Here is a 21,734-nt window from a genome sequence, read left to right as displayed (position 1 = left end):
TTTCTATTTACGGGCCAATTTTCATTCCATGCTTGTATGTTACACAATGAACTTTTATTTTCTGCAATAATATTTCATGCAACAGCCGGAGTGATTACTTATATGTATAACCTCTCGCTTTGGCAGTCTGAGGTACCCACAAGATTCATGCAGGCTTCCATCATACCGGTGCCCAAGCAGAGCGTGGTAATCTACCTTAATTACTATCCTCTATGTCTATTGTGATGAAGTGCTTTGAGAGGTTGGTTATGAAACTCCTGCCCGAGGAGCAACTTGGATCTGCTCCAATTTGTCTACTGTCACAACAGGTCAACAGCAGGTGCCATTTCATTGGCTCTTCGCTCAGCCCTGAAACATCTGGACAGTAAAGATGCATACATCAGGATGTTCTTCTTTGACTACAGCTCTGGGTTCAGCACAAGTTCAAATTCAAGTTCAAGTTCTAATTTAATTGTCAATCAACCATACATGAATACCCATGAATACAGCCAAACGAAAGAGTGTTAGTCTGGGGCCAAGGTGCAAAACATAGTATCAATAATTATACATAGAAAACAAGCACGTATATGATTGGGGTAAAATACAGTCACACAAAAAATATAATCCAAGTCCCTGAGTCTGTGAAAGTTACAGCAATCTGCAATTGAACACAATACAGATTTTCTTCTGCTGAACAAGCACTGGGGAGCAGCCACACCGCCTCTGGAACTCCGGTGGAGCAGCCAACTTTGGCACCTCCCCATGGGCAGCTTCCAAACAACCGTCACTTGGGCTTGGGGCCTAGTTCTCACTACGACCAAGGCCACACAGTTTTCCCACCATCTGCCTCCTGCTGTATGCCAAAAAACCAATGAATTGGGCTTGCAACATCCACACCACCAATCTCCAACAGGTTCTTGAGATGACAAGAAAAGTAACTCAGGTGATCAGTCACCATTAGACTGCACACTGCCTTGGTGCACCAATGCTTCTCTGTCGCAGGCAGCACCATGTCCAGCTTCTCAGCCAACAAGCAACTCGCTGATGAGGTAGATCCGTTATACTTTAAGTATCTAATATCCAGCAGAGTCTTGTGATCATAAAAAATGTTTAAAACAGACAGTGGCACCTTTGGTTGACCCTATAGAAGCCACTACGCCAGAGCATGCCACTACCTTACTGGAAGTTAGAGGGGATTATCATATCATTAAAACTAAACAATAAGCTCCAAGACCTGGGCCTCCAAACCTCCTTGTCTATCTGGATCCTCAATTTCATATCTTGCAGACCCCAGTCAGTTTAGATTTAATATTTATTGTAAGTATTACACAGATTGTCTTGTATGCACATTGGTTGTTTATCTGTCTTTGGGTGTAGATTTTCATTGATTCTACTGTGCTTCAGTGAGTGTCCACAAGTAACTGAATCTCAGTGTACCAATAAGTTCTTTGATAGTAAATTTACATTGAACATTGAACTTATCAAATACCCTCTGGAATATAATATAGTATGAATCTAAGTATAGTAAATACAAAACACAATGAAATAAAACAAGTTTCCATTTTGGTTCATGTTCTTCTCATGTATTTTCCTTTTAAGTATATTTACACTCATTCTTCGAACTTTTGCATCAAGTGGTATTTTAAACTTCACTCCATCCATTGTATGTTTCTTGATTGACGGACAAACAACAAATGCCTTCCCAAGTGCCTGCTGGCAATACTCTACAACCGAAGTTGCGGTTGTAGGATTTTTAAAAAATTGCTGATAACTTTTACCAGCTCACATCCGTCTCTCCATAGCGCCCCCTACCTGCGCTTCCAACCTCTGCGTGAGCCCAGCGCGCTTGCGCGTTGGCAGCGAGGGGCGGGGCCTCTGGGGTGAGAGGTGGTGAGGGGTGTGCCGCGCGAGCAGCTGGGGATCTGATCGGCGTCGCTGCCCGTTCCCGGTACCGGCCGTCGGGGTAAGCCGCTAACTCCTAGGTCCCTGTCCGCTCTGCGCTCCTGTCCTCGTTCCATGTTTGTCTGCGGGCTGCTAGGCCTTAGGAACCTGCCTACTCTGGTGTCAGGCTTCAGCCTGCGCCGGGCGCTGCAGCGGTCAGGCCGCTCCCCTCCCCTGGAGGGATCCCCCCACATACCCCGGAGTCCCTCTGTACTCATTCCCTTCCCTCCACGGCCGCGGTTCGGTCCTTTGTTCCTCCCTCAAGTCCTGGCATTGGATGTTGTTATCCAGCACGATGGCTCTCGAGGGAGAGCAGGAAGAGCGTCGATTCTTGTTTGTGTCCCCCCCCCCCCCCCCACTAGATTCAGTTCTGCAGCTTGTCGCCAGTTTTTACTAATGTTTAATTGCTGGGGAATGAGCGAGTTGTTACTTACTCGGGGCATAAAATTCTGGGTCAATAATTCGTCGTTTTGTTACGGGTGAGCTATTCTATCAGCGGTTTTGCTTATTGATGCGATCAGAAATGGCACCTGCTCTTCCAATAAGATTTCAGAGCCCACAGAGTTACCAAGCAGGAAGCTATCTCCATTCACCTAAACAGTATTTGGCTCCCAATCAACATCACTGTAAAAGAGAAGCATTATTGCATTCCTGTATGTGAGGGCTTCCTATGTACAAATTGGGTGTTTTCTATGTTGTTAAAGTGACAGTGAAGCACTGAGATGTGTTAAAATGGAAATGAAACACACTGTATAAATACAAATGTATTGGCTTGTTGCCAAGGACGTAGTGTGATTTGGCAATTTGCTGTTTATTGTCGCTTACCCTGCATGCAAAGGAAAACCTTATATGAATTGTGAGTATTAGTATATTGGTAAGTATTGCGATCCTTGCAATCAGTACACAGTAAAATTAATGTCCTTGATTTTGGAATGCCACTTTGGTCTCCATTTGTGAATAAATCAGCTTTACAATATGCAATCAGAAAAAAGCACTGATTAGAAGTTGTGAATTGCAAAAATTTATTATCGGCTTGATCAGAATTGGAAATTATGCATAATCCTTTTGTGAGACATTTCTAACATTTAAAAGAGCTTCAGTTAGGATTCTTAAATTGACAGGTCAGAATCATTTGAGGTGTGTGCATAATTTATCTTAAGACTTGCATGCATTGTGTACTCTTGTAAGGCTGTTCTTGTCTCTAGAGTTACACATTTATGTTGCTGGAGCATGTGGAATAAGGCTATATACATTTTCCAGATCCTTTTCCTCCCCTCAAGAAAGATAAAATTTAATAAATTAAATGCCACAGAATAATGTTTTACCGTCTGTACCATTAAGACAAGGGAGACTGCAAATGCTGGAAATCTAGAATAACACTTAGTGGGGAAATCTCAACCCGTCAGGCAACGTCCATAGAAAGGAATAAAGCATATAAATAACTCAATTCCTTTCTATAGATGCTGTTTGATAATAGACAATAGACAGTAGGTGCAGGAGTAGGCCATTCGGCCCTTCTAGCCAGCGCCGCCATTCACTGTGATCATGGCTGATCATACACAGTCAGTACCCCGTTCCTGCCCTCTCCCCATATCGCTTGACCCCGCTATCTATAAGAGCTCTATCTAACTCTCTCTTGAAAGCATCCAGAGACTTGGCCTCCACTGCCTTCTGGGTCAGAGCATTCCACATATCCACCACTCTCTGGGTGGAAAGGTTTTTCCGCATCTCTGTTCTAAATGTTCTTAAACTGTGGCCTCTAGTTCTGGACTCGCCCATCAGTGGGAACATGCTTCCTGCCTCCAGCGTGTCCAATCCCTTAATAATCTTATATCTTTCAATCTGATAAGCTGAGTTCCTTCAGTATTTTGTATATATTACCTATATACCATTCATGTGTTTGCAATGGTTTGAAAAATGGAAGATATTGAAGAACAGTGATCATCATGTGCTATAAATACCTGTAAATATGCAGATGTATTTTCCTCAAAGATAGTTCTATTGTGATATTTTAGTTACTCTTGAAAAGCAAGCATCCACTTTTTTTTAAACTTCAGTTTTCTTATGTCAGTAGACCCATTGTTGCTTTTCTGCAGGGTAATGCTGTTAAGTTTCAAAATAAATTGTTCAAAGACTGTTTTTAAAAAAAGTACATCAGGAGAAAATTATTCTCTTGCAAGCAAATAGTAACTAAGTAGGGGAGAATTTCATTAAACAATCCTTATTACTTATTCATTAGAGTTTTTTAAAAAAGGTACTGATCAACAGTGATAAAATAAGAGATCAATAGCTATTTTGCCCAGAGATTGGGATAAAAAAGGGAAGCCCCCCCCCATTGCTCATTTGATTATTTGTTTCTGGACTGAATCTTCTTTTGGTTGAGTCATTTAAGGAACTATTCTTGTCATAGCTGCTGTTTTGCCATTAGCGGGCTACTTAACAGGTTTTACTGCAGAAGAGTATAGTGTCTTATACATGTATCCAGCCCCAAATCCTTTGTTCACATGAGTGAGCATTACATCTGGGATCTTGATCAGTTTAATTGAGAATTTTTTTTGTGAATCACAAATCTTTTTCTTCACAGTAGAGGCCAAAAAGCAGGGAAAAGTGTAAAGCATGAAGAAATAAAATGAAAATTGAAATGTCAGCTCTTAAAAGTATTCATTGTCCTTTGTTTAATACTTAGTTGAACCAACTCTCATAGCTATTACAGCCAATGGTCTTTTTGGATTCATCTCTACTGGCTTTGCATAATGTGACGGACCAAGAATCCTCCATGGTGCAAAATTGCTCAAGCTGTTCCAGATTAGTTAGGGACTAACGGTGCACAGCAATCTTGAAGTCTTGCCAGATTAAGGTCAGGACTCTGACTGGACCACTCAAGGACATCAATGTTCTGCATTTGAAGCCACTCCATGGTTGCTCTGGCAGTGTGCTTTGGGTCATTGTCCTGCTGAAAGATGAACTTTCTCCCCAGTTTAAGCTTTCTGGCATGTTTTTATCCAGGACTCTCTGTACTTAGCAGCATTCATCTTTTCATCAATCCAGACCAGATTTCCAGTCCCTCCTGCTGTAAAGCATTCCCATAGCATGATGCTACCTCCACCATACTTTACTGTAGGGATTGTGTTACCCAGCTGATATACAGTATTAGATTTATGCTCCATGTACTGCCTAGTGTTGAGGCCAAAAAAATCCACTTCAGTTTCATCTGACTACAAATCCTTCTTCCACATCTTTGTAGGCTGTGGTGAGTTCCTATAGTACCAGGGGTGCACCTGGTTGACAGACTTGAGTGGAGCACCAATATAGAGGCTGTGTACAAGAAGGATAAAAGTAGCCTCTACTTTCTGAGGAGACTGAGGTCCTTTGGAGTATGCAGGCCTTTCCTTCACATGTTCTACCAGTCTGTTGTCACCAGTACAGTCTTTTATGTGGTGGTGTTCTAGGGCAATAGCATCAATATGGATGATACCAGCAGGCTCAATAAACTGATTAGAAAAGTTGGCTCTGTTATAGGAGTCATACTGGACACACTGTGGTGAAACAAGGAAATACCGGCATTTCTGGATGATGTTTCTTGCCTCCTGCTTGCCACCTTGGCTGAACAGAGGAGTACTTTTAGTGAGAGACTAAGACAACTGCACAGTTCCAAAGAGCACTATGAGGTGTTTCTTACCCTTGGTCATTAGGCTGTATAATGAGTCAATCTTTAGCTGGAGAAGTGATGACACCCTCTTGTTAGACTGTTTGAGGTAACTTATTTTTTATTCTTTCTACTTCTATTCTAATATTTATAGATCTGTGCACTTGTAATGCTACTGTGACAGTAATTTCTTCTGAGATCAATAAAGTATCTATCTTTTCAGCGAAGGTTTGCAAATTCTTTACGAGCAAGGATATGCTTTATTTTAGCCAGGGCTTCTTCTTTGCCACACTTCCATAAATGTCCTTTTTGTGCAAGGCCATAGAGATTGTGGAACCATGAACTTTATCTCCATTTGCAGCTCAGTCAGAGTAACTGTTGGAATTACAGTAGCCACTCTTAACTGTGTCATTCTTCTACAGTGACGCACCTGACTTTAAGCAGTGTGGCTGTGATTTCATATTTTTTCCACCTTTTCTCGATGGACTGCACTGTGCTCTGAATTATGTTCAGTGCCTTCCCCAGATTTGTGCTTTTCCATTATCATTTCCCTGACTTGCCTTGAGTGTTCTTTTGTCTTCATTGTAGCTTGGTCTGTTGAAAATCTACCATATTGTTGGACCATGTATTTATTCAAGTGATCCTTTAATTTTCTATATCAACAGGTAAGGTAACGTGAGGAAAGTTAGCATAGTAGTTACAAAGGGGATGAATACTTCAGCCTCACAGTTTTGGTTTTTAATATTTAGTAAATTGTTGACAGGTTTTGATATTTTTCTTTGATTTGACAAGATGCACTATGTTTTGTAGATTAGCTCAAAAATTGAAAATGAGACAGTAAATGTGCAAATAGTTGTAGGGAATGAATACTTTTGCAATGCACTGTAAGTAACAGCTTCCTCTTTTTTGAAACCTGTTCCTATACTGTGTTTTTATTGAAGAGAGAGCAAGAAAGAAGGCAGGTGCTGAAACAAAATGTGAGGCTTCTAATCTTAGTTCATGTAGCTACAACTTAATTCTCCAGCAACCTTTCAACTTTTGAAATTTGTGTGATAACACATGCTGTGACTTAGTTTGCAAATAAATATTGACTTCTTTATTGCAGCTGTTAGTTGTCATTCCATCTCTATTTCATTCATGTAGTTAAAGGGACTTTCCTTAAAGTATTGCATAAATCATTCTTTTGCCTTTAGAAAGCAAATAGGCCTGAGGACAGTTATTTGCCATCTGTATGTTGCCAAACAATTCTAGCTCAAAAAACCCCAACTAAACCTACTCTTGCAGGTGAATGGATAGAAGCAGTACAGTGGTGTTTCTTTTTTTTCAACTGTTTTCTTCCTGCTTTCTAAAACAAACCTGTCTGGTTCAAAAAAACTTATTTTCAAAATTCTGATTTTTATTGGGTGTTCTACCAACATAGAACAGTGTAGACAATTACATTTTTAAATATGTCTGTCAGTGTTACTTTCAATTTCACAATTGGCACAATGGTAAGAAGCAGAGTGATAGTTGGACATTGTTTCTTGGACTTGAAGCCTGTGACTAGTAGTGTATCATGAGTTGGTGCTAGGAACTTGATATAAACATTTTGGATGTATGCATGCAAGAATGGTTAATAAGTTTGTGGATGGTACTAAAATGGATGGTATTGTAGATAGTGAAGAAGGTTATCAAAAATTATAGAGGGATCTTTATTAACTAGGTAAATGGGCCAAAGATTGGCAAATGGTTTTTGATTTGGATAAATGTGAAGTGTTGCACTTTACCAAGTCAAACCATGTTAGCCATTGTATGTGGACGGGATGGTGAAGGAGGAGTTTGGCATCTGGCCTTCTGTCAGTGTGTTGAGTATATAAGTCGGTACAATATATTCCAGTTGTACGAGACCTTGGTGAGATCACACTTGAGTGTTGTGTATACTTTTCATTGCCCTGTTATAGGAGAGGCGTAATTAAAATGGAGAGAGTGCAGAGAAGATTTACAAGATGCCGGGGTTCAAGGGCATGAGTTTGTAGAAAGGAGTAGGGCCGGCAAGGACTTTATTTTCTTGAACAACAGAGATTGAAGGCTGCCCTCATAGAGGTGTACAAAATCATGAAGGACACAGATAGGGCAAATACATATGGCCTTTTTAACCATATAACCATGTAACAATCACAGCACGGAAACAGGCCATCTTGGCCCTCCTAGTCCGTGCCGAACCCTTAATCTCACCTAGTCCCACCTACCTGCACTCAGCCCATAACCCTCCACTCCTTTCCTGTCCATATACCTATCCAATTTTACCTTAAGTGACACAACTGAACTGGCCTCTACTACTTCTACAGGAAGCTCATTCCACACAGCTATCACTCTTTGAGTAAAGAAATACCCCCTCGTGTTTCCCTTAAACTTCTGCCCCCTAACTCTCAAATCATGTCCTCTAGTTTGAATTTCCCCTACTCTCAATGGAAACAGCTTGTTCACGTCAACTCTATCTATCCCTCTCAAAATTTTAAATACCTCGATCAAATCCCCCCTCAACCTTCTACGCTCCAATGAATAGAGACCTTTTCCTTGGAAAAGGGAAGTAAAGACAAGAAGACATGTAATAAATAGAGAACATAAGTGAGAGAGAAGTGAAAGATTTAAAAGAGACTTGAAGGGCATCTTTTTTGACAAAGAAAGTGAATTGCCAGAGAAAGTGATTGAAGCAGGTGCAATAGGAAAATTTAAAAGACTATAAATAAATGGAAAGGAGGGGTTTAGAGGGATATAGGACTACCATTGTGGGCACTATGGTCAGCATGGATAAGTTAAGCTGAAAGAACTTTTTTTTGATGTTATGACTGATTAGATTGTAGAAAGGAAAAATAAACAATTATAGACAATATTTTCTTATGAGGCTTGAGCCTAAACTACTGAATGTTTTAAGCATATATTTGCAGAATGATAATCCTAGTTGAAAATGTTAATTATAAGGTGCAGGGAAGATGCAAAGTTGCCATTTGATAATTCTAAACAAAAATATCAGTGATTATTAAATGGAAAATTTGCTGTTCCATTGCTAAAACGATGGAATTTTACTGTGAATTTATAAATGGGTCAGATATGTTCCGAGAATCACAAATTGATATGTGGTTGCCAGTCATTGCCTGCAAAATGACCTTGGTTCATGTGTTTTCTATTAGTTTATTTTAGAATGTCGAATTGGATATAAATGTCAATTATTTTTCAGTACTACATTCAATTCATTATCACTCTTACAAACAGCAAATTATTCTTTTTTTTTTATATAAGGCAGGCCCTCGGGATTGAGGATAACTTGCTTTCATTTTGGTCACCTGGGATCTGAGGATCACTTGCTTTTCATTTTGGTCATCTGGGATTTGGGATCTGACGTAACTGGGGCCAAGTAAAAGTTCTTCTACAATTAGGGCAGAGATTCCCAGGAGTTATTGCAGATATTGTATTTTTAATATGTTTTGAACAACAGGAATCTTTTCCTTTGCGATTTCATCTTTTTCTGTGACCAATGAGTGTGTGTGGTTTTGGCATATAAACATCTGCTGAATGGAACCAAATTAACGTAATTGGGAATAAAACAGGTCAGGTTAGCACCTCTAGAAAGACAAGCTGCTGACTTTTCAGTTTGAGGACCTTTCATCGGAATTCAGATTTTATCATAAGTTGAGAGAATGGGTGGATAGGAGAAAGGAAATATTTCTTGTAGGACAAGGCCAGGATTGTCCATGTCATGCTGGTGTCTAAGGAACCACCTGGATTTATACATTAAAAAAAGGAGAGGGAAGGAGAAAAGGGAGATGTTTTGGAATTTCCCAACAGATCATGGTAGTGCTTGTGGTGGGAGAATACAGTGAGTTAATATTACAATAGACTACTATGTAATTAGATATTCAATTGTTTCAGTTTGAGATAACTAATAAAAACACCATGTCAGTGGAAGTATTTTATGCATCTAACATTTACCCAGTTTTCTGATGGAGTGAAACTGGTCTGTAAGACTAAAGGGAAATGTCATTGCATATTCCAAAACCAAGGTCACCCCAGCTTCTTAATAGACATTTGTATTGATGTGTGGGTATAGAGGTCTGACCGAGGAAAAGCAATGGACGTAGATTTACATATGACGCAAGGGCTCAAAGAAAGAAAATAGGTATTTGTTGTATAAATTCAATTGTATTTCCTTATGTTCAGTAGTTTGTATGATGTGACAAATTGCATTTGTTACCAGGGTCCAGGTCCAGGTGATTAGAAGGGGCTATTTCAGGGTGAATGGAAAAAACATTGTGTGACCATACCTTTCTGTGTACAATAAGTACTTTCAGTTTCTGCAGTTGAGCGGAAGCTAGCAAATCTTGCAATGTATATGAAACAGCTTTCAAAAACAAAAAAGAGGAAATAACATCAGTATAGTTAGCTGCATGGATATTCTCACTCATTCTCTAATTGTCTAGTTTAAGCAGTTTTCAAAATAACAAATCCCTTTTCAAATATTTTTCTCAAAACAGATGAATTTTTTTTAAACAACAACACACAGAAAATGCTGGCTAGGCAGCATTATAGGGAGAAGCGTTGTTGACGTTTTGGGCCGAGCCTCTTCGTCAGGACTAACCGAAAGGAAAGATAGTAAGAGATTTGAAAGTTGAGGAGGGAGGGGGAAATGCGAAATGATAGGAGTTGACCGGAGGGGGTGGGATGAAGCTAAGAGCTGGAAAGGTGATTGGCGAAAGTGATACAGAGCTGGAGAATTTTTTTTATTTTGCTTTCTCCTATAATCTGAGCCATCTGTTTCTTTGAATGTTCACAAGGTTGTTACCAGGCCAAGAAGGGTTTGATTTATAAGGATAAAAATAAGACGAGCAAACCAGCTGTGTGATTAAACAAACCAATGTCAGCATCCTTTCCAGCCTAGTGTTCCCAAGTTGAGACATTAACAGTTCTGGGCCAAGTCTGATGGGTAGGCTACATCACTGACATGCCAGAGAACAAATTCCTGAAACAGACCTTCAGGATGGTGCTGAAAACCCATTAAAATATGGAAGGAACATATTACTTCCCATATTACACACCTGGCCTATCAAGTTCCTTCTGCACCAATAGCAGAGTTTGCACATTTTACTATGAGACATCAGCCAACTCCCACATGCAGTAAACTGAGCAGAAATAAATCACCCTTGAATTTGAGATAAAGTTAGAGCATTAGGTGTCTACTACTTTGGTTAAGGGGATCTGGATATCTGCATCCATGACATTTCACTCCTGTGCCTGAAGAATTAACTGTTGTTCCCAACTAAATACGCATCATCCTACTTTTGGCTTGATTTCTTATTGTTCTTGTTTTATTGCTTTTGGCAAAACAGCTCTTCCCAGTTAAGAAGGTGCTTGATTTCTTGCATGACCCTTTGTTTGAATTAGTTATCAAATGGAAGAGCATGGGTACGTAAAAATTATTTCCATTTTAAAAATGACTTGTTTATTTAACAGCTTATTTTCAATTTTTTTTTAATCAAATACTAGAACTCTGAAAGAGTCTCCAAATTCATTTACCACACTTCATTGTAGCAAATAAAACATACATTAAGCAGCCAATAAATTAATTAATTTTCACTACAACTGCATTTTATTTAAATAAACACTCATTGGTTTGATAAATGTAGAACAATAGTCTATTTTAGTTTTTCTTTCAAAGCAAGCTAAATCAATAGGCATGATTGTATCAGTTTTTGAAACAGATCTGAGTACCTGCACCGACTATATTTATGTATTTTTGAGATGGAAGTTTATTTATTTATTGAACCACACTGCCCCAGCATTTGCCCAATTTAATCTGAGCCTAATCATAGGACAATTTCCAATGATCAATAAAGCTGCCAACCAGTATGTCATTGATCTGTGGGGTGAAACCACACTGTCAAGGGTAGAACATACAAAAACTCTCTGCAGGCAGCGGGTGAGAAATGAACCTATAACTGTACTGTAAGGTGTTGTGCTAACCACTATGCTGTCATGCAATCCCATTTGTCTTGAGGTGAAACAGACTTCAGCAGGCAAGTAGGCCCTGAAATCTTTAGACAGCTTGCCACTGTCAAAGGCCTTTTAAAATATCTTAAATGTCTCAAACGATCATTTAAAAGCAATTCAAATAGATTTAAATTATACTAAAATATTATAAAAATTAATGAACAAAAATCTTAAAAATGCAAACATATTTTATTTAAACTTAATGTTTTTAATTAATTTAACCATTGCCTCCGTTGTCTTTTACCATACATCTGGATCCCAGACATGAGAAAAAAATGAAAATGCAACAGAAAATGTGGAATATCAGGTAAAATCTGTGGAAAAGTAAATAGAGGTAGCATTTCAGACCAATGATCCTTTGTTAGAACTGGAAAAGAAGGAAAGCGACTTTGTTTAAAAATGCAGAGAAGTGTGATGTGCAGAAAGCACAAAAGGAATATGTGTGACTGGATGAAAATCAAGAGAATCATGATGACACAAATGCTGTTGATGCAGTCTACGGAAAGGTGATGGATTCTTGTCATTCGTATTTGATGAATTGTCAGAGGATAAAAGGAAATACTGTAGATGAAAGCTCTAGAGAAGAAGGGAGTGAAAAAGCAAAAGTCAGAATCATCAGATGGGCATAAGATGTAGGAGCAGAACTTAGGAATTTGGCCCTTTGAGTCTGCTTTGCCATTCTATCGTGGCTAATTTATTGTTCCTTCTCCACCCCATTCTCGTGCCTTCTCCCTGTAACCTTTGACAATCTTACTAATCAAGAACCTCTTAGCCTCTGTTTTTAGTTATATCTGAAGACTTGGCCTCCATAGCCATCTGTGGTAATAGATTCCGGAGATTTGCTACCCTCTCACTGAAGAAATTCCCCATAATCTCTTTTCTCATGGCATACCCTTTTGTTTTGGGGCAGTTCCCTCTGGTCCTAGATTTTCCCACTACTGGAAACATTCTCTCCATATCAAATCTATCCAGGGCTTTCAATATTCAATAGGTTTCAATGAGATCCCTCCTATGCCCTTTCTACCCCCCCCCCCCCCAATCCTTCTAAACTGCATTGAGTACAGGCTTAGAGCCAGCAAATGTTCCTCGTATGTTAACTCTTTCATTCCTGGGTTCATTCTCATAAACCAAATCTCGACGCTCTCTGACACTAGCCTATCTATAGATTGGGCCCCAAAACAGCTCTCGGTACTTCAAATGTGGTCTGACCACTGCCTTAAAGTATTGGCATTACATTCTTGTTTTTATATTCTCGTCCTCTTGAAATGAATATTTTACTTGCCTTCCTCACCACTGACTCAACCTGCAAGTTATCCTTTAAGGAATCCTACACTGGAACTCTCAAGTCATTATCACTTCCAAATTCTAAATTCTATCACCAGCCAAATATAAAACCGTCTCTTCACAAATGAGAGAGCACCTGCAGATGCTGAAAATACAAGCAACATACTTAAAATGCTGAAGGAACTCAGCAGTCCAGGCAGCATCTATGGAAAAGATGTTTTGGGCTGAGACCTTTCATCAGGACTTTTTTTTTCCAATCCTGATAAAGGGTCTCAGCCCAAAATGTCAACTGTACTCATTTCTGTAGATGCTTCCTGACCTGCTGAGTTCCTCCAGCATTTTGTGTGTGTTGATAAAACAACCTATGCCTTTATTCCTTCTGCCAATGTGCATGCCTATACAGTTCTGTACAGTGTATTCCATCTGCCACTCTTTTGGCCATTCTCCCAATCTGTCCAAGTCCTTTAGGCAACCTCCTTCCTCAACACTATCTGCCCCTCCACTCATCTTTGTATCACCTACAACTAGGCCAGAAACTAACCAATTCCATCATCCAGAATATTAACATATAACTGAAAAAATTAGTTGATCCAACACTGAGCTCTGCAGAACATCGGTAGTAATTGTCAGCCAACCAGAAAAAACCCCTATTACTCCTTTCCTTCCACCAGTGAATCTGTCTGGCACCTTGTCAGAGGCTTTGAAAATCCACATAAACAACAGCCAGTGACTCTCCTGTTACTTCCCCAAAGAATTCCAACAGATTTTTCAGGCAACATCTTCCCTTATGGAAACCCTACTGACTGGCCTATTTTATCATGTACTTACAAGTACCTGAAATGTCATCTTTAATAATGGACTGTAGTGATGTGCTACACAAAGCGCTGAAATAATGACACGCAGTTGGTAAGTTGTTTCGAGACTAGTTTATTCAAACTTTGCGGCGCTGGCATTTAACTCCCTAACACCCACCCTCTCTGGGTGGAAATGATGTCAGAGGTGCATTACTAAAGTCTCCCCCCGTGCGCTGGCTACTTGTGAGCCAGTTCGCCTGCGCAGAAAGTGGGTCGCCACATAACCCCCCCCCCCCTCAGAACCGGCGATACACCCCCCAATGTCCACAGTCTGGATCAGCCTCTGTTTGGGAGGTCTGCCTCTGCATCACGGTGCCTGAACCTCGACCGGCTGCGCCGTCCACATGGGCTGGTTTGAGTCGATCCACCGTGAAAACCTCCTCTTCCCTTCAATGTCCAGAACGTACGTGGATCCGTTGGTGTTGATCACCTTGAATGGCTCCTCGTACAGCCGCTGTATCGGTGCCCAGTGTCCGCCCCTTCGTACAAACACAAACTTACAGTTCTGCAGGTCTTTGGGTACATGGGTCGGGGTCTGTCCGTGCTGTGAAGTTGGTATGGGGGCCAGGTTGCCAAGCCTTTCGCATAGCCTGTCCAGGACTGCAGCGGGTTCTTCCTCTTGCTCCCTTGGGACTGGTATGAACCCTCCCGGGACGGCCAGGGGTGCGCCGTACACCAACTCGGCCGACGAGGCGTGCAGATCCTCTTCGGGCACTGTACAAATTCCAAGCAGAACCCAGGGAAGCTTGTCCACCCAGTTAGGTCCTCTCAGGCGGGCCATAAGAGCTGACTTCAAGTAACGGTGGAAGTGTTCCACTAGTCTGTTCGACTGTGAGTGGTAAGGCAGTAGTGTGGTGTAGCTGTGTTCCCAACAGGCTGGCCACAGCCGACCACAGGCTGGAGATGAACTGGGCGCCTCTGTCGGAGGTAATGTGGACTGGTACCCTGAAGCGTGCTACCCAGGTTGCGATCAGTGCTCGGGCACAGGAATCGGCAGATGTATCGGTGAGCGGAACTGCCTCTGGCCACCTCGCGAACCAGTCCACTATAGTTAGGAGCTACTGCACTCCTCGGGACACTGGTAGGGGGCCCACGATATCCACATGAATGTGGTCGAACCTCTGGTGGCTGGGTTCGAACTGCTGCGGTGGGGCTTTAGTGTGCTGCTGCACTTTGGCTGTTCGGCACTGCGCGCACATTCTGGCCCATTCACTGACCTGCTTGCGAAGTCTGTGCCACACAAACTTGCTGGAGACCAGCCGGACGGTTGTCCTGATAGATGGCACCCGTGAACTGCGGCGCCAGAAAAGTCCACCAGGATTCTGGTGAATTTGTCGTCCGACAGTGTGATGGAGTCCAGGTGTGGGGCCGGCAACTTGGCTTCACCCAGGGAGAATGTCTGGGAAGTCTCGGCATGTACCAGTCTTTTTCCTTGCAAGTCGACCAGCAGGCTGTGAGCTTGCAAGAAGTCCGCTCCCAGGAGTGGTTGGGCCACTGCGGCCAGTGTGAAGTTCCACGTGAACCAGCTGGCACCGAACTGCAGCTACACTGTGTGAGTGCCATAGGTCCATATCGTGTTGCCATTTGCAGCCCTCAGGGTGGGTCCTGGCTTCCTGTTGTGGGTATCGTACCCCATCGGGGGCAAGACGCTGATCTCCACTCCGGTGTCAACCAAGAAGCAGCGTCCGGACTGTTTGTCCCAGACGTACAAGAGGCTGTCCTGGTGGCCAGCCGCCACAGTCATTAGCAGCAGCTGGCCCTGGCCCTTGCAGGGCGGGCAACAACGGCAGGTTTTTGTGCCCCACCACTGGTGGCAGAAACACCACTGTTCACTGGCCTCCTCACTCCTGCCTCTGTGTTGTGTACGCCCCCCTGCCGGGCCTGGTCTGGTCTGTTGTTGGGCGCGTGGCCTGGTAATCTGATGGACGGATGCCACGCCCTCCCTCTTGGCTTTCCACAGCACATCTGGCCGGGCCGCCATCTTCTGGGGGTCGCTGAAATCTGCATCGGCTAGCAGCAGATGTATGTCCTCGGGCAGTCGCTCTAGGACCGCTTGCTCGAACATGAGGCAGGGCTTGTGTCCGTCAGCCAGGGACAGCATGCTGATGGCAGTCTGTCTCCCAAACCATCCAGGTGAAGCAGGCGGGCACCCTGCTCATGCCGTGAGAGGCCAAAGATCCCAATGAGCAGCGCCTTGAATGCTTCATATTTGCCTTCTTCCGGGGGCGACTGTATGAAATCCGCAACCTGAGCAGCCGTCTCCTGGTCAGGGGCACTCACCACGTGGTAGTAACGCGTGGAATCAGAGGATATCTGCTGAATCCGGAACTGGGCTTCTGCTTGGCTAAACCACACACGTGGTCGCAGCGTCCAGAAAGTTGGTAGTTTTAGCGAAACTGTGTGAACAGATGAAGAGTCGGTCATCTTTGGTCCAAATCCTGTTTGGACCGTCGGGGTCACTGATGTAGCGATGTGCTACACACAGCGCTGAAATAACGACACGCAGTTGGTAAGTCATTTCGAGACTAGTTTATTCAAACTTCGCGGCACTGGCATTTAAATCCCTAGCGCTCGCCCTCTCCGGGCGGAAATGACATCAGAGGTGCATTACCAAAGTCTCCCTCCGCGTGCTGGCTATTTGTGAGCAGGTTCGCCTGCGCAGAAAGTGGGTCACCACAGGACTATAAAATTTTACCAAGCACTGAAGTTAGACTAACCTAGTCTATAATTTCCTGTCTTTGCATTTTGCCTTTATCCCTTCTTAGAGAGAAGTGACATCTGTCATTTTCTGTCTGGACACATTCCTGAGTGATTCCTAATTGATCATTACTAATGCTTCCACAATCCCTTCAGCTGCAGGCAACCTATCCACTTTCAGATCTTTAGGCTTCCCAAGCTCATTCTTCGTATTAATGACTACACTTCTGAATCTAACTCTCGAAATTCTGGCACATTGCTGGTGTTTTCCACAGATACTTGTTCAGTTTATCAGCCTTTCATTTGTTCCCATTTCTAGTTCTTCTGCATTATTTACAGTGGTCCAATGTTCAATTTTGCCTTTTTTAAAAAAATATATTATTGGCTAACTTGCCTTTATATTTTATCTTTTGGTGTAAAACAGAGTTGCCAGAAATGTAAAACATGGGAAAATTCTAGTGATGTTTAGTGGATCAGATGACAACTGTAGAGAGATGGGAACAAAGCAGTTTCCCAATAAATAACCATGCATCAGAACCACTCAGTTCTGAGACAAACAAGAAAAGCTTTATTTTCTGAAATTGTTGTCTTCAGTATGATTCTTGACGGCTGCAGTGTGACTAGTTAAAAGATGAGATATTGTTCCTCCAGCTTGGTGTTGAATTTTATTAGAACAGAAAGACTGGAGTGAGAGGGAGAAATAAGGTGAAGGGCAATTGGAAACATAAGGTTACCCTTGCAGACTGAATAGAGCTATTCTGCACTTAGTTTGCATTTTGCTTTTCTAATACAGTAGAGACAACTCTTTTTGCGGACTGAATGAGCTGCACTAAATTGGAAGATCATTAGGATTGGAGGCTAGGTGTGAGCAGCAATCAGCCCCTCTATTCAACACCTTAGTACTTTGACATTGGGCTCAATTGTGAATCCAGTAGTGATGCAGCTCAGGTCTAGATTCTTGTTCTATTGTAATTGGATTAATGTATGAAGAAATTCTGTTCTGAGAAGATATTCTTTAATAAGAAGAGTATAGATACAAGTTCTTTTTCTTCAAGCGGTATTTTATTGGATCTACTCATAATTAAGTGAAAGATTGTCTTAAGTAATTTTATGAAGCTTCATGTTCAAAAGGATATAGCTGTTATCCAAGTTATTTAATACATTCAACTTAAAAGTCAGAATTGCATAAATAGTTGCCAGATACACTTGGGTAAGGTAGAATTACTTGTAACCAAGTTTAAGGAAACAGCTGCTTTTTGCTCGCCACCAAGGAAATCCCCTGTGACTACAAAATAATGATCTGGAGTGATTCTATAAATGAAAATATTACTAACTCTGTGGATAGAGAATATGCCACTTAGCCTTACGGCAATTTAGGACAAAGCCAGAAATGTGGAAAAACATGAAATCTAGAAGGTGCAATAGAGAAAATGCGTCAAGTCAAGGGTGAATTTGCCAGGCTAATGCTCATACAAATTTGCTCATCTTGCTTCATTTGGTTCTCAATGTATTGTTGTACTAGTCATTCCCTTATGTAGCTTTAGTTTAAATGCATCAATAGCATTCAGCTCAAGTATTTTTATTGAATTTGTTAATAACTATCCTGTGTCTGACTCTTTATTTCTAGTTCTTTACAGATAAAAGCACCTATTCTGCAGCTATTGTTTTAAATTTTTTATATATTTATATTTATTTTGGTTTATTTTTAACAGGCCACAAGCAAGCACTGCAAGAAAATTGCATTACTTCCTGATGCTGGTCAACTTTCAGTAAACTTATCAGCCATGTCTTATGAGCGAAGAGAGGCCAACTACTTGGTTAATGAAGATCCAGAACAGCTTTCAAGAGCAATAACTTCCAACATTCAGAAAATTGGACAGCATTGTAAGTTAAATGGATTTTCTGGTGAACAACTTGTATATTCCCAAAACAAAAATCTACCAGTATAATTTAGTTATGAATGAATGGACTGCAGTACAGTGGCAAATATTACTTAGTTTTAGCTTGTTATAAATACTTGGATTTGAGTTTATAAAAATTTAAATAAGAATCAAAGTTGAGCACAGGCCTACTAATAGACACTATAGGACTTTGTCAGAATAGACTTGATCAAAGGATCTCTTATCATTCACCTAAGAAATTTAATTGAATATATTATTTCCTGTTTTAATGGAAACCCTGTAAGTGAATTCAATGTCTGGCTGTATATATAGAGGCATCTGTCCTTCTAAAGTGGGCTAATTCTCTTGCATTTAATTTTGTATGTGGATCACATGTAGAATATCTGAGTTGGGGCAGAGGCAGTTCTCACCAACAAATGCACCTTTGAAATGACAACAGTAGTGTGAATTTGCTGTACCTGATTAATAGTCATCAATGAAAATGGTTGCAAATGTTATGTCCACATTTCCTTATGCCGTGGGAGGTCAACGCGAGGCTCTTGCGTCAATGCAAGCACACAGAGCAGTCCTGGTATGCATGTTAATCCTCTGTATCACCTATTCTTATGTTATCATAAATGTGACCATCCACACTACTCTAGTGGCAACTTATAGCAATCAATTAAGTGTTTCGGGTGTGGGAGGAAACCTATGCTGTCATTGGGAAAGGGCACACACACCAAAATGATGGCAAAGGAGTTCAGGATCAAACCTGATTGCTGCATTGTGAGGCATAATCTCTTTTGCTATATCACTGCATTGAGTTCAGTGCTACTAAATTCAGGAGTGCATGCATGTATTATACTATACTGTCATGAAACATATGATTTTAGAAAAGTAGCTTTCTACTTTGAAGAACGCTGGTGCTGTAGATTTTTTTTAATTTTGGTGTCATCTGTCTACATCAACCTCATCTATGTTACACAATTTTTTTTGTACAACTTAAATTTTTATCTTCTGCTTTACACTTGCTTGTGCTATAAACATTGAATAGTTAATGTGTAGAATCTTTTTGTTGCTTATGCTTTAATAAATGCTACAGATTTTGTTAGACAAAGCCAAGGTAGAAAAGTTGCTAGATAAGAGGAAAGTGCTTAAGACAGTGAACATATCAACGTTTGGTTTGCGTGTTGCATGTATGCACTTAGAAATCTATTAACTCTATCTACCTCAAATCTAAATCAGCCTGTATGCCTTTCATTTGCTGAAAATTTATTGCTTTAATGAATCATTTTATAACTTTTCATTTCAGCTGCAGAAATCCAAAGGATTTTAAACCAACTAGGAAAGCCTCAGGATAATGCAGAACTTAGACATCAGCTGTGAGTATGCTATGTAAATACTATTGGATTGTAACTTTTTCACCTGTAATTTGTGGAGGGATAAAGCTATTTCCATTGGTTGTTTTGTAAGTAATACATGAGTATTAACTCAAGAGAATCTAAATTACAAAGGGAAGAGGTTTTTAATTCCAGACATTGTGACTTCCTTATAACTTCCGGTTCAGATTGTTAACTTTGTAGTCCATTTTCACAGTGACAATACTCTTAATCCTTCAATGCAGACAGAATAGGGCATGTCTGGTTGCATTCTTCGTGGTATTTGAAGAATCATGGCTATAAATTGTTCCTGATCACATGTGCTTTAGAGTTGAAGATGTAAGGAATAATATAGCAACACACAAAATTCCGGAGGAACTCAGTAGACCAGGCAGCATCTAGAGGGGTGGGGGGGGGGGGAAGTACAGTCAGTGTTTCAGGTTGAACTCCTTTGGCAGGACTGGAGAAGAAAAGCTGAGGAGTAGATTTAAAAAATGGGGGAGAGGAGAAAAACACAAGGTGATAGGTGAAACTGGGAGGGGGAGGGATGAAGTAAATAGCTGGGAATTTGACTGGTAAAGGAGATACAGGGCTGGAAAAGGGGGAGTCTGACAGGTGAGGACAGAAGACCGTGGAAGGAAGAAAATGGGGGAGGAGCTCCAGGAGTAAAGTTAGGTCTCAAAGTTAGCCATTTTGATGATCCTATCACATGAGCAGCTTTCAGATAAAGTATGACTACCATAATGTAACCTGCATGTTAGTTATTCTGCTTGGGTTAATTAACCTTTAAGAATCATGGCTATAAGAGTTAAATGCCGGAGAGAATTTGAGAATGTCATTAAGGTACTATTTGTGTGTTCGTTGCTAGTCAAGCCTAGCACAGCTGAGGTCTAAGGCAATGCCTTCTAAAGATCGGTGTTGTGCAAATGCATGGAAGATGTATGTTGATAGCCAGTCATTGTTTTCACAAAATAATCTTGCAGGAGTCTTTGATAATCTTCAGTGCAAGCATTGACTGCTTCATTGATGGCACTCATTCAGTTAGAAGGAGGTGACCAGTTCCAAGTGTAAAGCTCATTTTTCTTCTCCAAGAAGGAAGCTTACCCAAAGCAAAAAGACATGGAGGCTGTGCCTTCTGTTGCAGGTAATAGTTGTTCCACATTAGTACTAGCCAATGCTCAATCATTCAAGGACAGTAGACTAATTTTCCTTCTGACATTCAGCAATCAAGAATAATACCACAATAAACTTGTACATACAGTGCAGCTTTAGATCTGGGTATGCGAGCAGCATGTAATTTGCTTTGCAGCGCTGATCATTTAATGTTTTGGTCTAACTAGTTTTTGCAGAACTGCCAATATCTAACTGCTCTCTAAGATTTCTGCTGATAGTTATTACAATGCTACTTAGCATTTAATATCTTCTTTCGCTACTAGTCAGCAGAAGCAACAGTTAGTCAATCATCTGGCTAAAGAAACTGAGAAGTACATAAAGGAATTTGGATCATTAGCAGCTGTAAGTGAACAGGTGAGTTCTGAGTTTCTTTCTCACATTTAAAAAAAAGTCTGCCAAAGTCTATGAATTTTAAACAATTTAGCAAACTGTCTTGGTTCCGAGTTTTTCTAATGAAAATTAATAGTAAAGATTTTATTAAAAAGTTAACTGAATATTCCCAAAACTATAGCCCTACATAATATTGTAATAATTTCAATCAAATTTGGAAGTCAATAATTATGTACAATTAACTTTTTATTTGCAAAATGGAGATTTCTTAATAATGTGCTTGTTTATGTCTTAGCGACAAAGAAAGCTACAGAAGGATCGTTTGGTTGCTGAATTCACCAGTGCATTGACTAATTTCCAAAGAATCCAAAGAGAGGTTGCAGAAAAGGAAAAAGAATTTGTAGCAAGAGTACGTGCTGGTTCGCATCTGTCTGTAAGTATCCATTTATCATTGAAACTAATTAAGGAAATAAATTTTGATTACATTTGGATTTATTTATGGATTATTCAACACAATCTTACCCTGAGCTGTTGTATCATTAATTCA

At 40.8% G+C, this 21,734-nt stretch overlaps 1 protein-coding gene across 1 annotated transcript in view; it reads left to right on the top strand.

Moving 5' to 3' along the window:
• Positions 1–1,801: 1,801 nt before the first annotated feature.
• Positions 1,802–21,734, top strand: part of stx7l (syntaxin 7-like) — a 45,349-nt gene continuing 25,416 nt past the window's right edge. The window contains exons 1-5 of the mRNA XM_059981578.1: positions 1,802–1,942; positions 18,138–18,309; positions 19,618–19,687; positions 21,121–21,211; positions 21,483–21,620. Of these exons, the coding sequence (XP_059837561.1) occupies positions 18,210–18,309; positions 19,618–19,687; positions 21,121–21,211; positions 21,483–21,620 (399 nt within the window). The 5' untranslated portion in view covers positions 1,802–1,942; positions 18,138–18,209. The remainder of the gene's footprint in view (positions 1,943–18,137; positions 18,310–19,617; positions 19,688–21,120; positions 21,212–21,482; positions 21,621–21,734) is intronic.

The sequence above is a fragment of the Hypanus sabinus genome, chromosome 10, assembly GCF_030144855.1.
Source record: "Hypanus sabinus isolate sHypSab1 chromosome 10, sHypSab1.hap1, whole genome shotgun sequence".
Lineage (NCBI taxonomy): Eukaryota > Metazoa > Chordata > Chondrichthyes > Myliobatiformes > Dasyatidae > Hypanus > Hypanus sabinus.
Note: the sequence above shows the minus strand (reverse complement) of the source record. Positions and strands in the feature narration are given on the sequence as shown.